This window comes from Coloeus monedula, assembly GCF_965178545.1.
Source record: "Coloeus monedula genome assembly, chromosome: 10".
NCBI classification, from domain to species: domain Eukaryota; kingdom Metazoa; phylum Chordata; class Aves; order Passeriformes; family Corvidae; genus Coloeus; species Coloeus monedula.
In genome coordinates this window covers 4,976,580-4,999,860 of record NC_138790.1, presented here as the reverse complement: position 1 = coordinate 4,999,860, position 23,281 = coordinate 4,976,580, and the positions used below count along the sequence as shown (strand labels likewise).

General features: G+C 44.5%; 1 protein-coding gene across 1 annotated transcript in view; it reads left to right on the top strand.

Annotated features, from left to right (window-relative positions):
* The window catches only part of GPC1 (glypican 1), a gene marked incomplete at both ends in the record, with an annotated part of 194,936 nt that overhangs the window by 85,335 nt on the left and 86,320 nt on the right, over nt 1-23,281 (top strand). Inside the window, one exon of the mRNA XM_082287701.1 lies at nt 13,107-13,265. Within this exon, the coding sequence (XP_082143827.1) occupies nt 13,107-13,265 (159 nt within the window). The remainder of the gene's footprint in view (nt 1-13,106; nt 13,266-23,281) is intronic.

The window sequence follows — 23,281 nt, the reverse complement described above, 5'->3', positions numbered from 1 at the left end:
TTAGGAGTGCCAAGAACATTTTCCACTGGTGTAACTGAATCTGGAAGCAGAGTTGACTTCTAGACTTGATAAACCTCCCAGGGATGGTCCCTTTTTTCTTATGACAAGAAAGAAAAATTTGGTGACAGTACTGTTGTGCCATGATGCACAAAGGATGTGATTATTCAAGAGCAAAAGCATCTCAGTGAGTAAGGGAACGGAGGGAACAAACAGAGACTTACTGCTTTGACTGGGGTCCTGGGTTTAGACCGAGTAGTACCTGGGACCTGACTCACTTTGAAGCAGTATGGATTTTCCCAAGCAGGACTGGCATACTTACTCGGATACACAGTATCAGGAGAACTAAATTCAGATTTTAAAAGTTGCATTTTTCACTGACTGGCCCATAGTGTCTTCTAAGGTGGGTGTAGAAGACCTATTGCTTACATTCAGGGGAAAAGTGGTGAAGGAGAAGAGTGTGCAGTCTGCATTTGATGTGAATCTGCCACTTCTTAGCAACACTCAAGCAAAAAAGACCCAATAAGCAAAATGTTGAGAATGGACCTTTTTCAAGTTATAAATTCCTGAAATTGCAGGGCTTTTCCTTCAGCCATCTTTCTGCATTTAGCTGAGTGCTTAATGAGTGACAGTTTCTCTAATCATCACCATATTCTAGGGAGACCTGTTACAGCATCGTTATCACCTCTTACTCTATGAACATGTTATGTCAGGTTAATAATGTTGCAGCAGGAAAGTGTGATCCAGCCCTCTGAAGCACAGCTCTTGCTAACATTCCTGTAAATGATTGAAGGTACATGAGTAATCTTACTGAGTTCATTTGCCTCTTAATTTCTAACTACCACCTTGAAAAGCAGATTCAAGCAGTATATGTAGAAATTTTGCTTTGTTCTGTTTTTAAGACATGGCAGGAGTTCAGATCCTCCTTCCTGCAACATAAATACTGTGCTTGCTGCAATTTTTAGCAAACATAAAGTGCTTTCACTCTAAAGAGAGAATTTCTCTTTTATGGTTTTCACAAATCATAGTGGTCAAAGTGGTGGGGTATCTGCAGAGACAGCTGGTGTTGCTGTTCCAGTCCTGTGAAGAGTGCATCGGGATTTCAGGGAGCTTGGAGGCAGCTGCTCTCAGAAATTCTTCCTGGTACCTTGCAGGCACTCATCCTTGTCACTCTGCCAAGCTGTCCAAGGGGAAGCTCATTAGTGCTGGGATGGGGAGCTCCGAGGAAGGCACAAACCTTGCAAGGCATGAGAAGCTCAGAGGTGGCCCAGTTTCCCATATGCCAAGATCATAGTCCAGGAAAACAGGGTTTGAAGCATGGTGATGGTAAATGGTGCCATCTGTTTCACTAGAAAATCAAATTGCATGGATAAACTAGTCTGTTCTTTAGAAACTGTGCACCAAAGATATTGATATGAACACTTGGGCCATTCACAGTGATCCAGTTGCAGACTGAGGCTTGTAAGTCTTCCAGCTCATGGTTTTACACTCGTTTTTTTCAAGCTGTTTAACTGCTGCCCTACTCTGAGCTGGGGCTGCACTTGAGGCAGTTCCCTCTCATGCTGCTTGTGGCATGCAGTGACAACCAGGCATAGTGCCAGAGGCTTCTGTACCTTTCTGGAGTGTGGTCTGTATATGTGAAAGCAAATCTCATTCATGCCCAGGCATGCTGAACCCCTAGGATGCTTCAGCCAAAGCTAGTTGGAAAAGAGTAGATGCATCCCTCTGATGTTCTTACAAATGCAAACAGCAGTCTGTTTTTATTGAGTAGCTGAAAATGTGAAATGCTCTAATTTTATCTGGGACAAAATGTCCCATGGAGATGTTTCTCCTGTCTGTTTCCCTTCCTCATGACTCCTGTTAGTGGTCCCCACCATGCTTTTTGTTCGTGCTGAAATGTGAGCCCTTATGGAAGCGTCAGGTAGGTGAGGAGGAAACAGACAGGTGAATGTAGGGCTTAGGGTTGAGTCCAGCAGAAAGTAATCTCTTATAATCCCTGGAAAATGTTCTTTCAAAGCAAAAAGATGTAAAGAAATCTAACAGCTCTATCCCATGAAATGTAAACCCATCTTTGTCATTAGATGGATATGCAGGTTTACTCAGTATGTGAAGGTTCCTTAATGCATTAAGTTAACAGTGTAGATACTAATGTTCATGGACATATCCAAAGGAAAGTTGAGTTGTAACTCTTGTGGGAATCGAACTACAAGTTTTTAAGACTTCTCTTTGAAACCCCCTGCTAAATTGATATTTTTGGTCCCATTAACCACACGGAGACATGCACAGAAACCAAACATCAAACAGCACACAGAAGTGTTTTTTGTTTCTTTCATAAGTACTGCTACAGCCTCAGAAGTGAGAGAGCAGTTGAAAGTGAGGGGAGAAAAAAAGATCTTTAAACGGTTTCAAAAAAAATAATCCTTGCTCTACAATTTCTACTGCCAAATTTCATCACAGACTAATTCCTTGCAGCTGAGCTGCAAACCTCTATGAAAATAGGGGTTTACAGTGGAAACACTGACTAACTATAGCTGTGCAGTCCCATGAATAATGACGCTCTAATTACGCCTTACGATTTACCAAGACCTGCTTTCTGTATAGCTATTGCTGGTTTGGGGAGCAAGATCTTTTTTTTCTTGACTGTGGTTTGCTTCTTTCTGTTCATATTATGTTGGCACATAGTTTTTGAAAAGCTTTTCTCTGAAGGGAGCTGGGCAGACAGCTATGATTAAGTATGAAATGATTGGTTGAGCTGTTTGTCAAAGTTATAAATAGGATACCACACAAACCCAACACTAATCTCACTGAAAGACAGATACTGGCAACATTTCTTAGTCATCTGTTCCTGACGCTCAGGGGAGAACAGCTACACTTCCATTAAGTTTTCAAACAGAAGTTGCCTAAAATACATTTCTCTGGTAAAATTTTGGGCATATGCACTGTAAGCCACACTGAGATCTAGCAGGATGTTGGAGTTTTAAATGTTTATCTCAGTTTAAACCTGGTCCTCTGGATCCACCCCTCTGTGTAGGGGTGAAAGGTGATGGTTTGATGTTTGTGGAAACAAAGATCTATTCATGAAGCAGTTCTGGCATGACCAGACTGATGTCCTTATCTTCTCATAACCCTGGATTAATTTTAAGGGCAGAAGAGGAAGTCTGTAGGGATGTCCTTTGCATCTTCAGGTTTACAGGCAGCTTTCTGTAATGTGCTTTTGGAAGATCAGATGGAGGCATAAAAAGAAGAGCAATGGCGCAGGTTTCACTTACGTGCGTCTGCAACCAGAAGGGAAAGGCAGCATATTGAATTCCTTCTGCTGCAGATCTCTCACACAGCAGCTTCTCCAGCCTTGATGCTGGTCCTTGTCCATCTGAGTTCTGCATCAGCTGCATCTGTTCTGTCAAATTGGAAGTTTGCAATTTCATGTTCCCACAAGATGACCCCATATTTGCTGTTTGCTTTCATGGTGCCTCAAATTGTAGGGAAGGGCTCCACAGTTCGGCACTTTTACTGCCGGCCAAAACATTCACGAGACAATTAAAGCAAAGCAATAGCTGAAGGAGAGGCAAGCATTTCTGGGGCTGAAAAAAGCTTCAAGTTGCGAAGTGAAAAAGCCCACAGCAACCAGAACTTGCCCCTCCAATCCCGCACCTTCCCACATCCCTGCCAACACATACAGCAAAGAGTTTTAGAGGAGGTATAAGCACTTCTAATTTATGGCATAAGTCAACAGCTCTTCATAGGTAAAGTGTCTTAATTTTTTACAAAAATCTAAAAAAAGATGATCTTGAATTTGTGGGGTTTAGATAATTCAGACATGCATATTTTTATTTTTAGCTTTGATAAGTGTACACACATCTATGGAATTTCAGATTAATGAGCTTCATTAAATCTAATTTCTTAAATTTTTAGGCATAGACATTTTGGTTTTGCAAACTCTCAGAATGAGATTCGGGTCCAAAAACTTTGTTTAATAACTATTTAAAAACAAGGTTTTCTTCAAATTCAGGAGTCATTTTCATTCTTACCAGCAGACAGAGTGGTTGAGGTTTTTTTAGCTTCCTGATTTTCCCTTGGGAGATTTTTGTTGCTAGAGAGCAAGCCCCTCCTTGTGTGCATAGAGCACCTCACCTGGGTGATCTGGCAGCCAGGAGTGCAGCTATCGGGGTGGGCAGCTGTGGCCTGCGCCCTGTGCAGCCTTCCCAGCCTCCTCCTCTGGTGTGGTACATCCTGCTCATCCCACTGTCCTGCAAGGGTGGCAGAGGGATAAGGAACAGGGAGTGCCTTCCAGGAGCCCAGGGTTGAGCATGCAGCTGAAACCCAGAAAGATGATTTTCATGGTTTTCTCACCAGCGTCAACTGTTTGAATTTTGCTGGGTTTGTAAGGAAATGTTCCCTAATTGCTGACTTCTCCATGAGAGGTTAATACAGGTTTGTTCTTTGCACTGAAATGATTGGGAGCAGCCATAAGCACTCCCCATTCTTGAGCAATGTTTACAAGCTTGCTGAAGCTCTTTAGTCTCTATCTCAAACTAGCCCCAAGTGCAGTACCACTATTTTCCTTGCAGAGCTTCAGCAGGTGAACTGGAAAAGCCTTTTGGTTTTGTCCCTTCCTCAAGTTCCTGACATGGACTATATGAATTACTGCCCCAAAATTTGGGGTTTTTTAATGGAGAATAAACCAAAGGCCTTCGGCTCTTAAACTTCTTAGTGTGAACTACATCTTCAATCCATAGTTTACTACCCAGATTCCTTTTGCAGTCTGATCCTACTGACAGTGAGCTGCCAGGGCGTGAGGAAGAGCTGACAGTTTCTCCAGTAGATATTTTTCTGAGAAGAAGCTGGTAAAAAAGATTCTGCTTAATGAATTGCTTTGCCTCTTATGTAATAACATATTTATGTTGTTATGAAGCCTGCAGTGAAGCTGTATCTGATAAGAGTGATAGGTTTCCAGTTTGATCTTATTTTAGATTGCAGCAAACTGAGGATAAAAAGACTCTTTGTTCCAAGAAGAAAAAACACAACTAAACATCTGGGGAGAAGCTGATGTGCTCAGGACAACTCTGAAAGAGGTTGATAGTGATGGATTGCGACATACAACTTCAGTACGACCCCACAAGTGTTATGTGAAGAGACAAGATAATTCTTCCCTTGTCTAAGATTAAATTTAAAAGTTTTCTATTTGTCGGGGAAGGGGGGAGGAAAGGGTGTAACAGTGAACTCCCTGTGTGTTTCTCCACGATTCTTGCAACTGGTCTAGTTTGAACTGAAGGCTTCTTTCAGGATTGATTTACTTGGAGAGTGTTAATTGTAGACCATGTCCTAACTCCCAGTTGAAGCCTTTTATAATGGATCATCTCATGTAGCAGCCCTGCTCAGAAGCACCCCCACTGTGTGTCCAGTGCCTAGAAGAGGATCTGGGGCGTGTTGGATTCAGTGTGTTCAGTCAGTTCTGCTAGCTGGAGGTCTTTCACTGCTTGTGGTACATGTGGATTTGGCCCTTTTTCTTTCATTCCTCTCTCAACCACTGAAAAAGATATTTTCTACTGCAAATTATAAAGCATTTCCTACTCTGTCCTTAAATACAGGCTTGGATCATTTCACCCTGTGCTGATTCCTGGTGTGTGTACAGGTCAAAGGCAGAGGCAGAGTCAGGCCCATGTAGCTAAAGGCAGGTCCTGAGAGAAACTGGGGGAGCAGAGTGATGGGAAGGGGTATTCTGTTTCATTCAGAAAGACACTCCCAAAACCCAAAGGAGCAATGCGTGGGTGAAGTGCTTTCATGCAGAGCATTTCACTAAGAATCAAGTCTGTTGTCAGCACTTGTGACATTTTCTCTGTTCCTTTCCTCTGGGCAGTTTGCCACTGTAACATACACAGATGACATTAGGATTTTCAGACTGTCATTTCTGAAGGCACTCTTATCTACTCTGTACTTAGTATTTTTCCAGGACACGGAGGTGCCTCGTTCTCCTCTGTTAATTAACTTTTTTGCCCATGTTTGTCTGCCTTATAAATTCCTCTGACATCAGGGTCTAGGATTAAACAAATTGATACCACACTTCCAGTGTGTGTGAGCTTGACACTGAGCTGACAGCCTCAGAGCCTGAAGTATTTTGACACACGAACAGAGCAAATACAGAGGAAATTGCTGTTCAGCCTCCTCCGCACCAGGCTCCCGGTTTGAGCAGCCTGTGTCGGTACTAACGGGGCAGTCCCAAAGTCCTCCCACCCATCAGTGGGTTTCTGCTCGAGGTGCCAGTTGTGACATTTCTCAGAAGTACCTCTATTTATTCACTCTGTCAGGTTTTCACTGTAATGCAATTACAGAACAGCACTAACCTGGTAGGGAGCCAACTCCATTCAGTAGCCAGATTAAGTTGTCTTATTTGGTTAACAGTATTTTGATAGTTTATTAAATCCTAGTAGGAGTAGAAAGATAAGAGTGGAAAGAACAAATCTTACGGATTACCTGCTCTTGGTTGTTCACTCCTGTTGGTATAATGCTGGTCTGAATGACGAGCTGTGGGAACAAGTGTTTAATGTTTTGCTGTTGTCCCATCTTAAACATGTGCATTGCTTTATAAGAATAAGCATATTCTCCAGCTATTTTTTCCAGTTTGCTGTTTTTGTCACTGATGTGGAACGTAGTGCTTGTTTTCTTTATCTGGAACGAAAACATTAGTTCATCTCAGCGCAACCTGTTTGATCAGCCTTTAGATGGTGAGGCATTACAAAAGCTGCTGACATGGGACAAATTCAGACCTGTGGTGTGCAGCTTGAAAAGACTTCATGCCCTTGTTATCAGTTCCCCGAGATATCCCCAGCTACTCCCTCAGCAGCAGCAAGGAGATAGGATTGATTGTGCTAGACCCAAATCCCTCTCTCCTTACTGAGGCCGGGAGGCAGCAGGGATGTGCGTGGGGTCACCAGTGTGGATGCAGCAGATGAGAGAGCCCCTGCCTCTTCCACAGTCATGCTCATGTGTCAGCTGTGACACTGCTCTGTCGTGGCCGTGGGCCGGCTGAGATTAGCCTGGGTCTTGCCATGTAGCAGGCACTGAGGTTCCTGAGTGGTTCCTGCAGGGTGTTGGTGAAGCAGACAGCTTCCCTCCTCTCCACCTTGCTGCATTAGCTCCCAGGCCAGCTCGTCCAAGATATCCCTGAGTCCACGGCAGGGCTGGTTTCCAGCTACACCCTGCCACTTCTGCTTCTCATCCTGAGAGTGCATCTTCCTAGGAAGTGCAGGAAAATAAGGACTTCATTTGAGCACAGCTCTTCCTCATGACCATATTTTGCCCCCGGTTTCTGGGCCAGCCACCTTGCCTATCCTCAGCCTGCAGTATCACTAAGACCAGGGAGAACATGGTTCAGTGCATTTTGATCACAGTGTTTGCTGTAGGATACTTGATATTCAGGCCTGTGGTGACTCCCCTGACATTATGTGCAAACTGAAGCCAAAATGACGATACTCTTAATACATGATCAGAAAATAGAATAATCGTATTTTGCCAACAGCTGACTGCAAATCAAAGTAGTAGGCTGCACAGCTAGCATCTGTTTTTGCAGTATGGGAAAATATCTGATTTTCACTCTGCTTAAGAGAGCAGTCTGGTCTCTGGTTCAGTTTGATGGTAGCAGCTACTGCAAGAGATGAGCTGTACACCTGGACACCTTACACAGGTGTTACGGGGCGTAGGTGTTTGGCAGAGCTTGCCAGCGGATGGTTCTCAGTGAAAGAGGCATGAAGAGCTCTTCCTAGGCTGGTCAGCCAGGACTATCTCCTAGTCCAAATGTTTTTTGCGTACCCCTGTTTCCCCTTAGGAGTTATCTGTGACAAGACTGGGATTCAAGGTAGCATCATAGTAGCTAGTGCTGGCTGTGCTGTCAGCTACTTATTAGCACGTGCCAAATCATGTTCTCCGTAAAGATAAATATTTGAAGATAAATGGGGACAGGAACACCTGAAGCAGGAAAAGCTGGGAGGCATAAGGAAAGGGATTTACTTTCATTGCACTACCTCTTTGCGAGGTATTTTTAACATCTGTACCACCTCCAGGCTCGTTTTGCATCAGCTGCAGACACTTTGACATGGTTAAAAAAAAAAGAAAGAGAAAAGAAAACCCGTATTCTAAACTACACTGTTTTGTCCTCAGTTCCTGGCTGTGATGCTCATTAGCCTGGATGGGATTTAGGTGTGAAGAGGGAGAGGCCAACAGAGACTAATGCCTACCAGGGACAGTAGGAGAGGACTGGAGCTCCTCAGCTGCCAGGTGCTCTCAGGCTCTCTGGCTGCACCTGGCCAGGGGCTGTGTCCTGGCATCCCTGTCATGCCTGGCATGCCTTGCACTTCAGCAAGACTGATTGCCTGAGACATGTCCACCCAGAAACCCCCCAAGAGGGAGCTTGGGCTGGAGTTGTCCTGGCATGGGGGGGCTGGACTGAGGCTAGGAGCATGAAATGAGCTGTTGGAACAGTTTGGAGAGCAAGTGGGAGGAGGGTTACAAATATGAGGGAAGAATTATGATGGATTTATCACAGCCTGAAATAAATTAACCTCTGGGAGGAATGATTTTGTAATAATTTGCATTTAGATACTCTGACACAGCCACATAACCCCAAACCTTCTGCAAACATTGTAATTAATTCAATCTCCAACATCCTGTGAGAGGGATAGAAACAGCACTATTTACATGGTTAAAGGAGCCAAGGACTCTTCTCTCAGTATTGCATTTCACACCCCTGGGACTGCCCTTCTGTCTTGTTTTCAGAGCCTCCTGGTGGGGTGATAGACAGGAGTAGTGAACAGCTGGAGAGCTTTCCTGGGCACAGTTAGCTGAGCTCCTGTGTGTTACAGCCTGTGGCAGGCAGCCCCGGGAGCCCATGTGGGCCAGGGCAGTGAGGCTGGAGAACACAGTGGGAGAAGCAGGGAGCTGAGCCCTGTCTTAGCTCCTGGTAGTGGTGGCTGTGGGCAGGGCTATTCCCCCTGCAGGGACCCTGGACCTAACTCCATCCCTGAGTGGAAAGCGGTCAAGTGATTTAATATTCAGCACTTTGAAGTGCAGTAATGAATTTGATGGCCAAAATGATCTGCTAACCCAGCCAGCTCGAGAGGGTATTTCAAGGACAATCCAAGCCTGTAGCTATGCAGTGTGATATTCTCTTGTCATCAGCCTCCTGCCTATTCCTTTCAATTCCAGGGCAGCTAATCATAAATTAGATATTTGCTTGATGCTGTTTTCATGCATGCTTTACCCTGTTTCTGTTTCCAAGGGACCACGCAGTTGGTGGGTTACATCCCACCCCAGTTTCAGCAGCTTTTGCAGGGGAGCTGGCTCTTCCAGAGAGACCCAGATTGAACCTCACACTGTGACTGTGGAAGACTTGGCCAAGCTGATTGTTTTCAGAGCATCGAAAAGTGCATCTTTTCTTACTTACAAAGGTGTCTTAAATCCAGAGTTCTTAGGGCAGCACAGAGCTGGTGTCAGCTGAGCCATTGAGTGCAGCCTGGGCACCTCTGTGCTGCACTGCCAGACCTGCTCAGCTGTGGGGTTGCAAGTCTAGGGCTGAGGAGAGATGGCTGGGTTTCAACTACAGACTTGGGATAGTGCAATTTTCTTTGGGTATGACCCAGAGCTGGCCTTGGTGGCTGGAAGTGTATCTGTCATCTTCAAGATTTGAGCAGCCCTCCCTTTGCTGCCAGTTTGGCTTTTGCCATGTCTGTCTGCTTTCTGCAAAGCTCTTCCAGGGGCTGGGAGCATGTGCTGTCCAGCAAGTGGTGATCAGCAGGTCAGCTGTATACAGGGAGAACTTGTGCAGCACAGCAGCGGGGAGAGAACACACGCTCTGTTGTGGAGATTTACTTCTCGTAAAACGCCTCTGGCTCTCCACAGGTATCTGCAGTTTTCTCCTGCCAGGTGAACCCAGAGATATTTATAGTGCAAGCTTCAGCAATGGGACAAAGGCAAGTTGGCAAACAAAGGGACTTTGAAATATAAGGAGAACCAAAATATGGTCTGGAGCACATTTATTTTGGAATCAATAGAAGAAGGTTAAATAATAATAGTGAATGTTTCCAGGGTGGGTCAGGTTAAAAAGCAAAGAAAGCAAAGCATTTTCACAGTGCTGTAAGACTGTTCTGTGTGTGCTGAGTTTGAGTTACAGAGATAAATGATAAAAACTTTGCTTCCCACTGAGAGAGTGTGGTGGTGCTGAGCACCACACAAACACCTGCTGAGTACCTTACAAACACCTGCAGAAAGCTAAGATAAATGCTACTTCAAAAGGGATTGAAACTGCTCTGAGTTCAAGAATGGAAAAAATTCTATTTTCAATTCACAAAGTTGTGTAAAATTAAGCCATTTTAGCTATAGGTGTGACTTTCCCCCTGCTTTCTGCCTGTTTTTTCCAGTTGTGTGGAGGCTGTGCTATCACAGCTGGGTTGGAGCCATCCTGCCCAAACACGCTGTGCCTCGCCCGGGCTGGGAGCGAGGAGGGTTTGTCTGGACATGTCACATTTTATTTAGCACACCTCACACCACTGCTGCCCCTTGGTGTCCATCAGGGAACTCAGGCACAGGGTTCTTCCTCCCCATCTCTCCTCCTGGGGGCAATCCCCACACTTTCCCCCTTCATTTCTGAAGCCTGTGCAGGGGACCTGCATGACGGGCAGCTTTGGTGAACACATTGGTGTCTCCTTGCAGGGATGTCCATGTTTGCTCTCCTAGTTTCAGGCAGGTCTCTTGCCTGAATCCTGCTGGCAGCAGGCCAGGAGATCAGAGATCCTCAGGGTTCCCACTGATTTGACTCAGTTTCCCAAAACAGGGTATTTGTAAAGGGCTATTGGAGGCTTCACCTGAGCCTGCCAGCCCTGGTGGGAAATGGCACCCAGAGGAATGGCGAGAGTGCTTATGTTGTTGAGTGCAAGGCCTCTGAGCAGGACCAGGATCTCACCAGCAAAATTCACCATCAACTGAGGTGGTAAAGGCACTTTTGGAAACAGCTGGGATCCCTTGGGATCCATTTCTTTGTTGACTGGCTTTTCAGAGAGGCCAGACCCTGTAAAGGCCAAGCTTTGTCCTGAGGGCATCGGGGGCCTCATGGAAGGATGCATCCCACAGTAAGACTGCTGTCCACAAAGCTTCCATCCTTGCCAGAAATCCTGTGGCAGCAGAAATTGGATGGAAAAGGCTGGACAAGAAAAAAGGTTTTAATTTGCCGTGACAGGAATCAAAGCCATGTCTTGTCAAAAAATTACAGCTCCCTTTTCCTGCCTGTCTGTCACATGTCAGCAGCCCTGACACTGTACAGATAAATGCAGCTCTCCAGAAAGGAGCCCAGGGAATGACTTGGAACAATCTAGTTCATGAGGGAAGGAGAGGCTCAGGCAAACCCCGGAACTGAGACTGCATTTGGTATGGCAGGCATTGAGCCACATGATATTTATATTTGACTCTAAGTTTTTATATTGAAGTAAGTTGTTGCTTTTCCTGCTGCTTTGGCAGTGGTGCCTGGGCACTCATGGGGACAGGGAGTGGGTCTCATGGGAGACGGGCAGCCCCCAGGACACACCACCCTGACACTCCTCTCAGCTGGGAGCACAACACAGAGCTGATGATGGGAGTTACTCTCCTACAAAAGCTGGTGAGCAGCAATTCCCATCACATAGGCAGGAGGACTGGCAGTACAGATGCCCATGGTAACCTGTTTTCCAAGGGCAGGCTCACCCCACACCCTGCACAGGTTGCTCAAGGGTCATCTGTGGGCAGGAATCCAAGGAGAAGCAAAATGCAAACTCAACCTGAATGCCTTCTGCCTAAAATACATCAACTACAGAAGTTGCTCTTAGGCTGCTAATGAGATACCTTTCACAAGGGTAGGACACATGCCCAGTTTCAGAGACCCTTTACCATGCATTTGCTAAGAGCTTTACACTGAAAATAGCTAAGGACTTTAATGGGAAAGTCTGGAGACTGTGTAGGTTCAGGATTTGAAGCTGTTGAGACACACAAGATAAAACACAATTTTAAAGATGTTTAGGCTCAGCTATGACATTAAGACAGCAGTCCTGTAAAAGTGCCAGCAAAATCATTGGCATTCCCAATCAAATTACCTTAAACATGGTAACTGCTTGGTAATTGGTTTATGTCAGAACAGGCTTGGAACAAGAGGGGTATTTTTTTTTAATAAATGTTTGATTTCATTCAAATGAATTCTTATTGCTTGGGTAAGGAGAAGGGATGTGTTTGCAGGTGGATGTGTCTTTGTAAGGACTCACAAGAACTTGAGCAATTATTTTTAAAATAATATATAATAATATTTTTTGCTGACTCTGCCTATGTGAGCACTTGCTTCTTTACAGTAAAGAAATTGCAGAGGGCAGGAGAAGCTCCATACTGGAGAATTTTTCAATGTGACTGCTGAGTCCTCTCATCTTTCCTGTTCTTTCTTACAGGAAAGGGTATATTCAATCAGTGATTGTCATAGCAACCTTTTTTGGGGTGGTCTTGTCTCTTTCTGGGAGATAAATTTTTCACTGAAAATTTCAGTATGTGTGGAGGGGAATCAGTCACCCAAATTCTGCTGACATTCAGCACATCTCTGTCTCTTGAAAACTCACTGGCCTCGCCTCTCTGGTTAAGGAAATGGCTTCTCAGGATAGATTTGGTAGGGCGGGGAGCACTTTGGAGTTTTTTCTTTTTTTCTTGACAAGGCAGTTTCAAACAGCTGTGCTAATATACATATTAAGTCTAATGAATACAGCTGTCATTTAATCAGACTTCCATGTCTTCTGGGGTTCTAGGCAGAGATGGATTCTAGGACAGATTTGAAGCAGGAGACACTTGTATTTCCCTTCTCCTTGCTCCATATATGAATTTTTTTTCCTTTGCATTTTCTTCCCTCACAGTCACACTGAGAAAATTTGTGCCTGCATTGACACCAACTACTGTATTAAAGCAGGAGAACTCAAATTAGGTGGTAAATTCAACAGAAAGACCTAATGCAGATCTAGGTTACCAGGGAGCTGGGATATTTTTAAGCTGAGATTGTCTGGGGTGAAATCCTCCCTTTCCCAGACCTGGCCATTAAACTGCATTTTCTCTTATTTTAGGGGAGCACCTGCGAATCTGCCCACAAGGCTACACCTGCTGCACCAGCGAGATGGAGGAGAACTTTGCAAACAAAAGCCAAAGTGAATTTGAAGCCATGATGAAAGAGTCTGGTCGCTCTGTACAGGCAACCCTAACAGCTCAGCACAGAAGCTTTGACAGTAAGTAAAACCTGCCTGAGTCCCTCTGCTCAGGATCCAGTCACTGCTCCGTTTTCCAAGCGCTGTTGGAGCCAGGAGTTCGTGTTTTACACACTTTTCTCTGCATCTCACTCAACGGTTTGCGTGAAGCGCTGACCTTCAGTAGGAACTGTACCTCTGGCAGTGTTTCTGTAAGACCAAGGCATTTTGAGAGCACTGTTTCAGAGCAGCCACTGGAGGAGGCTGGCAGACGCTGGTGTGCCTTGGCACCGACACAGCTTTGACTGGCGTGGTGTAATCAGGTCCTACCGCAGCAGAGTAACATTTGAGGCAGTGATGTAAAACCTGGCACTGTGCCTTGAACTGTAAGTTAAACAATATGGTAAAGGTACTGGCTCAGTAGGTGGGGAGAGTTTAAGGAGACATGGATTTTTCTTGCCCTTTCCATGTAGATTGCAAGTGAAAAGGAGGTTAGTTCGTATTGGATGCTTATAGCTGTCAGCTTCATACAAATACCAGGAAATGTTACAGAGCAGGGAAGGTCTTAAGAGACTGTGGTGCATAAGATGTTGTGGACAAACATTCTCTCCAAAGTGCAGTATCCCTCCTAACATGCTAAGCAAAGGCTAAGGATGGCTCTCTTACTTTTATTGTTCCCTGAAAAATCCATTTTGCAGTGCACAATAAGCCTCGAGGTCTGAAGGCCACTGGAAATGAATGGTTTACTGGCAAAATTGAGATGACCTGTGATTCAGAAACTGTATTCATTATCAGATTTTGAAGAAGGTCAGACATTTAGAATCATGGCCCTCCTAACTTTATCAACAGTCATCATATGGAGTTACTGTGAAAAGGAGTCAGGGAAAGAAGCTGTAATAGCCAGAAAGGTGGAACTGGAAATTCAAGTAGTAAATAATAGATCTAAAGAAATAAGCCTGACCTTCAGGGAGCTGATAACCAAGATGAAGTGCTTTTACACTAAATAGGAAGAAAAGGCAGCGTATCTCTGCAAAAGGCATTGTGAGTGTGTGGCCAAGGTTGGCTACAGCAAAGGCATTCCCTTTATAAGCTCAAAATTAATTGATTTTCACCCGCCTTAAAAGGTGACAATCAGGATTTTCAGAAGAGCCTGACAATGGTGGTTGCTCAGACTGATGTCTGAATGGGACCTGATGTAGCTGGTGCTGAGCACACTCCCTGACCTCTCAAATCCAGCCCTTTGCAGGGGTTAGTGCTTGGCACCCTCGTTCTCCGCTCCCTGTCACCGCAGTGGCTGGTATATCTGCTCTTCATTCTTGCCACAGACACTCAAAAGAGCAGAGTTCTGCATCTGTCATGTAAGAGAGTGCAAAATTTGATGGAAGCTTTGAGGGTTACATTAACAAGCAGAAATTGCCTAGTGAAGAACTGGTTTCGCCTGAGTGTGATGTTTTGGTGGATTAATAATAATAACAGCAATAAGAGTAATAGTAAGCAAAACCAAACATATGAAAGGGAGATGCTTGTGTTGAGATGTCAGTTAGAGCCATTTGTTTTTATTCCCCACTATTTTATTTTATTTTGGTTTTATTCCCCAGTATTTTACAAAGATAGAGCTTTGTTTCTGTGGTGCACACTCAAGTTTCTTTAAGTATCAAACTTAATAATAAGTGTTCAATAAGCCAGGTATCACTTTAACAGACCATAATGCACAGATCATTGGTGTTTTGCAGTGGGAGCAACCTCATTTGAGCCCACAGGCCAGGAAGATGTCTCCTGCTCCCATTATACCCTTTTAGTTTGCTTAACTACCCTTGCAATCAATATAGAGTTTATAATTTATGCAAGACATGATTAAAAAAAATTATCGTGTTGTGTCTCAGTTTCAAGCATGACTTTACCTTTTAGTAGTACTATTACTTCTTTCTTTAGCTACTGCATAAATGGTTTAAAGTAGAGGGAGTTCTGGTGATGGGGCAATGGGATCACCTCAGCTCCTGAAACAATGCCACACAAACTGCCCTAGCTTCCAGTAAATGTTACTAGTCTCACAGTTAACAAGACTTTCTGCAGGTAGTGCTGCTTAGAGCTGTTCAGTAAAGTAGCTTTTTTATGTCAAATTGATGAGTTGTAGTCTTGCTGGCCCCGGATGCCTGGGTTTGCTGGATTTCCTTAGCAGCAGCTTGGAGTGCAGCTTTTGGGGTTGCAGAGATATCAAGGCACAGCTCATCTTCACATTAGTGATTTCATTTGGCCTTAGGAGGGAAAGGTTCCACTGGATGGGGATAGCCAACCCTTTCTCAAAGTATTTGTAGCCTGGAGATCAGATTATTCATATATTCCCTGCTAGCAGGTGTGGCACATTGAACTTTAGGCCTGGAGCTGTCTTATTTTTGGATTCATCACAGCAAATCTTGTGCCTGTAATCTCACTGCTGATCATGGCAACAGTCTCTACTTGTAAATTCCCCAAGCTCCAGAAAGAAAATAGCAAGGCTACAGCAATCTGCCTCTGAAGTAGTGTTCTCCATGCTTGTGGTCAACATTTTGCTTTGGAGAATAATTCATCCTTGCAGGCTGTGGTCTGTAAAGCCCTAAATTGTCAGTATGCCTCTGCTCTGAGCTGCAACTTCGTCCTGTTGCAAGGAATTGCAGAGTCTGTTGTTTCAGTCTCCCTGGCTGCTTTTGGGGTGAACAGTTTGTGGCCAAGAGAAGAATGTCCTTTATCTCATACAAAGTACTTTCAGAGAAAATACATGTGTGAGATGCAGATGACAGGCAATAGGTATAGCCGTATATTCAAAAGTGAGGTATGTGGAATAGGATCCTAGGGGCTGAGTGCTCTCTCTGCGTAGCAGAGGACACATGGCTTCTGAGATGCCCTTCCTCCAGGATCTGCCAGGGCTAAATTTAAACAGCCTATGGTATTGCTTAGCTGCTTACTAGCACATTTGTTGTTTTGCTTTATGTTACTGTAGTTAGCAAAATTTGAGGACATTGGTTTCAAGCAATACATGTGGTCACAGGCTTGCTGTTAACGTTTTAACTGAAAAGGTAGCATTTTGCTCTATGACCAATTGGTTTTAATTTAAAAAAAGAAAAAGAGCCAGAAGCACAGACCATGAGTGATGGGAGCATATGCTTTTGATAACTCAGTGCTAGGAAGGATGTTGTGGTCAGAGTAGAGGTATTACATGAGCAGGATTATAGGCACAAATTCTTTGTAGATTCTGATGTCCCAGGGCTCTTGGTCAGACAGAAAGGGAAATGTAGTTACCTGGAAGCACAGCCTGTAGCAGAGACCTACTAGAGGCTGCTAGGTTGGTTTTGGTTGGCATTTATTTGCCTGGAAAATTGTATATACCCTATACTTAGAAAGAAAAATATTAATAATAAGAACAAGCTGGGGGTCTTAAAGGGAGCTGGGGTACAGTCTCTGAGACTGGTACTAAATACTGTTTCAAAGGTGCTTACAACATTGCTTGCAGAATATGCCTCTTTTCAAATTGGTATCTTGTCAGTGAATGGGAAAGTTTTGGTATCTGTTACTACAAAATTAAATGCATTGACAAGGAGCTTTGTCCACGCAGTGGTTCAGGATACGGATGTGAGCTGGCTGTGCCCCCTGTGACAGCTGCAGAACAGGACTTTGGCTCTTCAGTTGCACTGAGAGCGAGTTACAAACATTGGTCAGGTCTGGAGGAGATTCCTGCAGAACATGAGCTCTTTTTTGCACATCACACAACTGCATGTCAATGTTGCTCAGTCATGGGACTCCTGAACTCCTGTCCCTCCCAGTACAAGTGAGACTTGTACTTCCATAATCTGTTGCAGCAATGAGCCTGGAAAAACTTCTGGACTGTGCAGGAAAGGCTCTAGAAGTGATCTGTGGTGCCTGGTCAGAGCAGTCCCATTCCAAGGCCATGCAGCTGGGGATAGCTGCAGGGTGGTGGAAAGAGGGAGCAAGAGAAGTGGTGCTTGGGGTGACAGTGAGGGGCTGCAAGCAGCAAGGAACAAGGCTGGTTTTCTAATCTTGGTGAAAGCGCAATTGTTGAGAGTCTAATCTTTGTCTGTCTCTCTGTTTTCTCCCTTTTTCCCCACTTAAATCACTTTTTAATAATACTGCAATGTTGCACCAATCTTTCCTTTTGGTACACTTAGCAAGCAGTCCCTGTGTGACTGCTGACCTTTAGCTGTGAGCCAGGAAATCTGTCCTTTTCAGAATTGTTTCATGTTTTCAGGAAATATCAACAAGCCAAAACAAAAAACCTTGGCTTTTAGTCTACACTGCACAGTGTAAAAACGATTTGTAGCTCTCATAAATTCTGTGATTTTTAAGCTGTGACAATCAAATGCAGATTAAAAATTTTGTGGTTTATAACTGTCGGGTCATTGGAAAGCTGATGTCGTGTAAAAGCTTTCATAATGTCCAGTGTTGGTAGCTGGAAACTGCATATACAGAAACACAGGCCATGCAGATAATTAACATAATTTGAGTTAGTTTCAGACAGTTACATATTTCTTATGAAGATGAATCATTGTTTTAAATGTTACAAGGTGCTCAGGTTTCCTTGGGAAACGTCCTAGAAGCTGTTACACACTGATGGTTAAAATTTTACAGATTTCTAAAGGTCCCTTGTTTAAAGTTCAACCAAATGTGTCTGTGTCAGAGGAACTGAGTTACATAACCCTCAGTACCTAGAGTTGCGGCCCCTAAAAGCACTGTTGAAGAGAGGCATATATAAATATTTTTATTTACATTCATTTATACTGTGAATGCTTAAAGAAGCTGATCAGGAGGTTGTGGAGTAAGCCCAGCAGGCAAAGCTCTGTTCTACCCTGATGTCTTTAAACATGGACTACAAAATCCAGACCTGAATCTGAATTTTGCAGGCATTTTCTCAGTTGATGAGAACATGAACCAAGCCCTGATGACCTGAAATTGTAAAGTGTCTGAATTTGGTGGCCCATGCACCAAAAGATGTATTCTGAGAGATGCAGGACTTCTCCATGCAGAAAATGATTGACACAAGAACCAAGCAAGGGTTATCTGTGTCACAAGGGCTGCAGTGCCTGTGTCCCCAGATGTGTTGTCCCAAAAGCACTGCTCCACACTTCCAGTGTCCTGCCGCCACTGCTCTCGGCTGTGGGTGTTTCTCGGAGGTATCGCATGGTTTGGGTTTGGTGAGGTGCTGTCTAAAAGATGCTGCTTATGTAGAAACAGGGGAGAAGGGACTGGTTATGCCTTAAAATGTGGAAATGCTGCTGCGTTTAGAAATAAATTCCTTTGTTTCGGAGATGGTGGAAGGGAGCTCTTGTGGAGTGAGCAGTGTTGCTCCAGCAGTCGCAGGCTGCACTCTGTGAGGTGGCTGCCTCCCGCTGCCCCTGGCATCAGCACTGGCTGCTCCCTAGGGCCAGGAATTTGAGTTGGGACTTCAAATGTATTGCTTTTGAACCAGAAACCCCTAATTGCCCAGGAGCACTCTTTCTTGTGGTGACTCCCCAGGCCAGGGCTCTGCCCTGAAATTGTGGTGTGTGGCTCAGCTGGTGGCCTTGGCCATCGGTTCAGCACTGTGGGAGAGCACTGACCTCTGGGGCATCCTCGGGCAGATGGAAGGCAGCAGGACTCTCAGCACCCCATGGGACAGTAGGCTCAGCTGTCCCTCTGGATATGTGCTGGGAACATGGGATGGCTTCCATAGCTCACCTGAGGTTTGTCTTTCCTAACATCAATCTTGCATTGGCTGCCTGCTGTCTCCCAGCTGAACATCTACTATGGAACAGGACCTGGGCATAGGCATTTTTTCCAAATGGAAAAGAATGAATGGGCCCAGAACATTTCAGCTCCTGAACAAAAAGCTAGTAGACTCAGGGGGACTGAGTTAGAGGGGAGACTTAAGGGCAGGAAGATGTCTGATCATTTTTTCTAGTGATGTGACAAAGGAATAGGAGGAGAAGAAATCTGGGAGTGAATCTCTTCTGCTGAGTGTTCATCACCTGCACTGCATTTTTCTGACAGGCCAGGGGCAACCTTTTTGGTAAAACTGGACTACTCAAAACACCACTGTTTTGTGCCTCTTTCTGTGCAGTGCTTGGGCAGCATCATTCAGAAGAAGCCCATTTGTCCCATAGCTTTACCTCTGGGATGCTTTATCAAAAGGAATTAGAGGCCATCAAATATGATTCCTTTGGCTCCCAAGGACTTCCTTCCCTTAGGGTTGGTTTGGAGACAATACAGACAGAGAGAGCACCTCCTTTAGCTGAAATAAAAAAGCAGATCCAGGATCAGGATCCAGGACAGAGAAACAAATAAGGGGGTTCCCTTGGAGGCATCCATAGGAGGAAGGCAGCAAACACCCATGCTCGCTTCGTATCTTATTCCCCCCAAGGAACCACCTTAAAAAAAGCCCAGCACAAGACAGGATTGATGCTGGTTGGGCTGTCACTCCCCCACAGTCATGGTCCAAAGAAAGGAGGTGCTTTCATGTGTGGTGCTGAGCATCTCATTATATATTTATGGGTTCCTGGAATGGGGTGCGGTGTCTACCGAGGCGCATTCCTGGGCTGACAAGATTAATGCTGACAGGTAGCTGCCTCGGGGAAGCAAATGCTTAGGCTCACCTGTAACAGCTCCAGCACCTGGAGTTTTCTCTCCCCTTACAGCCACTTCTCTTCACATTTAATCTGCAAGGCTCTGTTATGTGCTGCAGGGTATATTGCAATGTACGTGCAGTACTTTGCTTAACAGATGGCATAGGCAGGGTACTCTCTTTTATTGCAAGAAAAGAGAGCAAAATGCTGGAGTGGCTGGGATGAGAGTACTGCACTGGGGTCCCTCCTGCAAGGGCCTGCACACCCCAAGAGATGAGCTGCTTCATCCCTGCAGAAGACAGTTTAGGTGGAAAAGGTACATCAGGCATCTCAGTTTCAGCAGCTGTCACCATGTTTTGTCACACACTCAAAAGAAGCTGCCTCTGAGTGCTCAGAGAACAGTGAAATGTGCATCTGCTTGGGGACATAAAAGAAAGCACCTGCTCTTCCGAGATACGGGATAACACAGGCATATTTTGCAAGAAATTAGTGATGCCCAGATAGTAATTTCAGAAGAAAGTGTTGGCAGAGTTAATTTTAACATTCAGGACACAGTGCATGAATCTCTTTGAAAGCCTCTGATATCACAGAGTAAGCAGCCACGCAGCCTAACTTTCATCACAGGTGCTGGGTGTTTCCTTCAGTGGCTGCAGAGCCTTACTCCCAGATGGCTGGATGGAAGTCAGGGCAAGGGATGGGAGATGAACAGCTGAGGTTTTTCTGCAGAAGAGCCTGTGTCTTTAACCACTTTATGCTCAGCCATTTTCTAGCTGGTTTACTGCCTTCTACATGAAGCAGTTGTCACCCTTCATCTTTCTGATGCCCAGTGTTTCTCCTGAGGAAAATAATAGGATCTCCTGGGCTGCTCTTACCGCAAAGAAGCGTAGGTGCTCTGAATCAGCTCTTGAGGGGATATTTTTGCTCCAGCTCAATGTTTGTCAAGAATCCAGTCTCTGTTGCAAGCCAGGTGCTGTGGGTATTCGGGAGCATGGAGGGCTCCAGCAGCAAGGTGCTGTCCCTGCTTACAGATCGGCAAACACAGTGAGCTGGAAAATATGCTACTGAGCTATGTGGCGTGTCCTGACATAGGAGCTTGGGTTATTTTGAGTACTTCAAGGTATCTGTTCTCATTTGAGATGATAAAAGTACTTTGTTCTTTCTCACCAGAAATGCTTGCAGCAAACTGTTGATTCTGCTTTATTAATTATTGCCATTGAAGTAGCACATCCATGGAGCCAAGAAGTGCAGTAATGCACTGCAGGGCATCCTGCCTGTCTGAGCCTCAACCTATGGTCCAAGGACTTTGTTTGAAAACAAAAATAAACAAACAAACAAATATCTGGTTTGGAGAAGTGGATTATGGAGGGAAGGGATGAGTGGAAGGTCATATGATAGGTTTGTGCTAGAGATGGGAACAGAGCTCAAGTCCCTGCGTGTTGAGTGAGGTGCGGGAGTACCAACAGTCCCTCTAGTTGATGAAACAGTGATCCTTTTCTGGTAAGACAGCAAAAGACATCATGTCATGCCCTGTCTTACAGGGATTTATATACCAAGATCTATGCAGACATCTGTTCTCAGCAACCCAGCCTAAGAGGGAATAGGCACTGGCTCTAAATGCTCTTTGGTCATTGGTTTTTCTGTGCAAGGCTCCTTCCGAAGTGGAAGTAATAATCAAAATCATGAGGGAGGTTTGCAAACAACCTGTGTAAATGGGAGCAAGTGTGTGAGAGTTTTTTGGTGTCGGGTAACCTGTTGTGATTAAAGGAGTTGATCTGTTTTTTGAGTGTAATATGAGTAGCAGTAGTGCCAATAAGAGCTTGAAGGTGATCTCTGCCTATGAAAAACAGGCTGAGAATTAATTGTCTACAGGGAGACTCAGAGATAATCCCTTCTTGTGATAGAAGGAGGCTGAATACCTTTGCTGATGAACATTCCACCTTTGTATTTTCTGTAGCTGCTTAAGGATGTTTTACTTCTTCCCCCCCACACCCCTTCCTATTCTCCTTTTATTTTCTCCCTTCAGACCAACACAGCTTCCTGCATTTAAAAGTACAGTTAAAATGGTGTCATATGTGCAGAGCTTTTTCCAATGCTTCACTTCCTGTCCAGGCAATGTTGAGGTATCTTGATTCTATTTCTTGTATTTTCTGAAATTAACCATGATAGAAGGAAAGAAAACTCACATTTTACCCAGCAGTCCATAGCTACTTCTGAAGAAAGCAGCTAGTGTTGAGTCATTCTTATTAAACCTGTAGATTTGGCCAAGACAAATCTGAGTTTGTTTCACTGTAAAGAAAAACAGAAATCAGGAAACCCAGCTTGCATCAGGCCTGATATTACAAAATGTGAGTGCAGCATCAGGTGCTCTGAGGTGGTGAACCAGGCAGGATACACAATGGATATTACTTCAGCTGGGTTGGGATCTTTAGGAGATTATGTGGAAGAAAGATTGAGGGGTTTTAAAGATTTGTCTTTAGTAATACTCCTTCTAATCCACTGATTTCCCAGCAGGATCTACCCTTTGCAGGAAGTTGTTCAACATTGCTCAGCAGTGATTCCTGCTGACCAAGGGGGTAACATCAGCACACTCTCCACCCCAAGGCCAGCGTGAGGGCAGCCCGTGGTGCAGCCCCAGTAGAGAAACAGTGAGGCTGGTCATTATTAGAGAAAAGAAAAAGGATTCATTTTTTCTCTCTGAAGCACCTTGTTATTGATTACCCAGCTTTGTTTTTACATGTACTGCTGGAACTCTTGTTTCCATTTGTCATAGCTACATCTCCAAGCTGTACATTTCCACATTGTTCACTGTACCTGCCACATATTTTTCAAAGCAGTACAGTTAAGACTGTGAATTCATTTAAACTCAGTGACTTGGAGATGCTGATAAAGGAAGAGGGTCAAATCTATAAAGGATATATATAAAGTATGTGTGTGTGTATTTCAATGGAGAGGTGGCAAGCCCAAATTTCAGGAACTGCTGTGTTCTTTTATAGGTGTTGTTGGGAATGAATATTATAGTAGTATTTACATGTCGAGAGGTAACAAGCTTGTTAATTTGACTTTGGAATGCCACAAATACCTAGTTAAATGTGAATGCTGAATTGTGGGTCTCCAGCTGTTCTTAAACAGAAAGGAAGCGCCAAACGAAGGAGACATCAGATACAAAGAGGAGTGACCTTACTGTGAGTACAGAGGGGATTCAGTCTTCTGCTTTTCATTTCCAGTACTGTTTAGCAAGAAATGTACCCAGTGGTGACTGTCTCTGCTCTGCAGGTTCCCAAGCTGTGTGGCAATGATAAAATAAACAAACCCTAGCACTCCCAACCTCCCTCCCAAAACCTGAGACAGCTGTGAGCTGGAGATCAGCCTGTGGGTTAATCAAGGCTGGGGGAAATGATGTTTGTTACAATTTAAGATGAGTATTGAGTCTGGATTCAGCTTTTAGTGCTCTGGAGATAATTGAGCGGC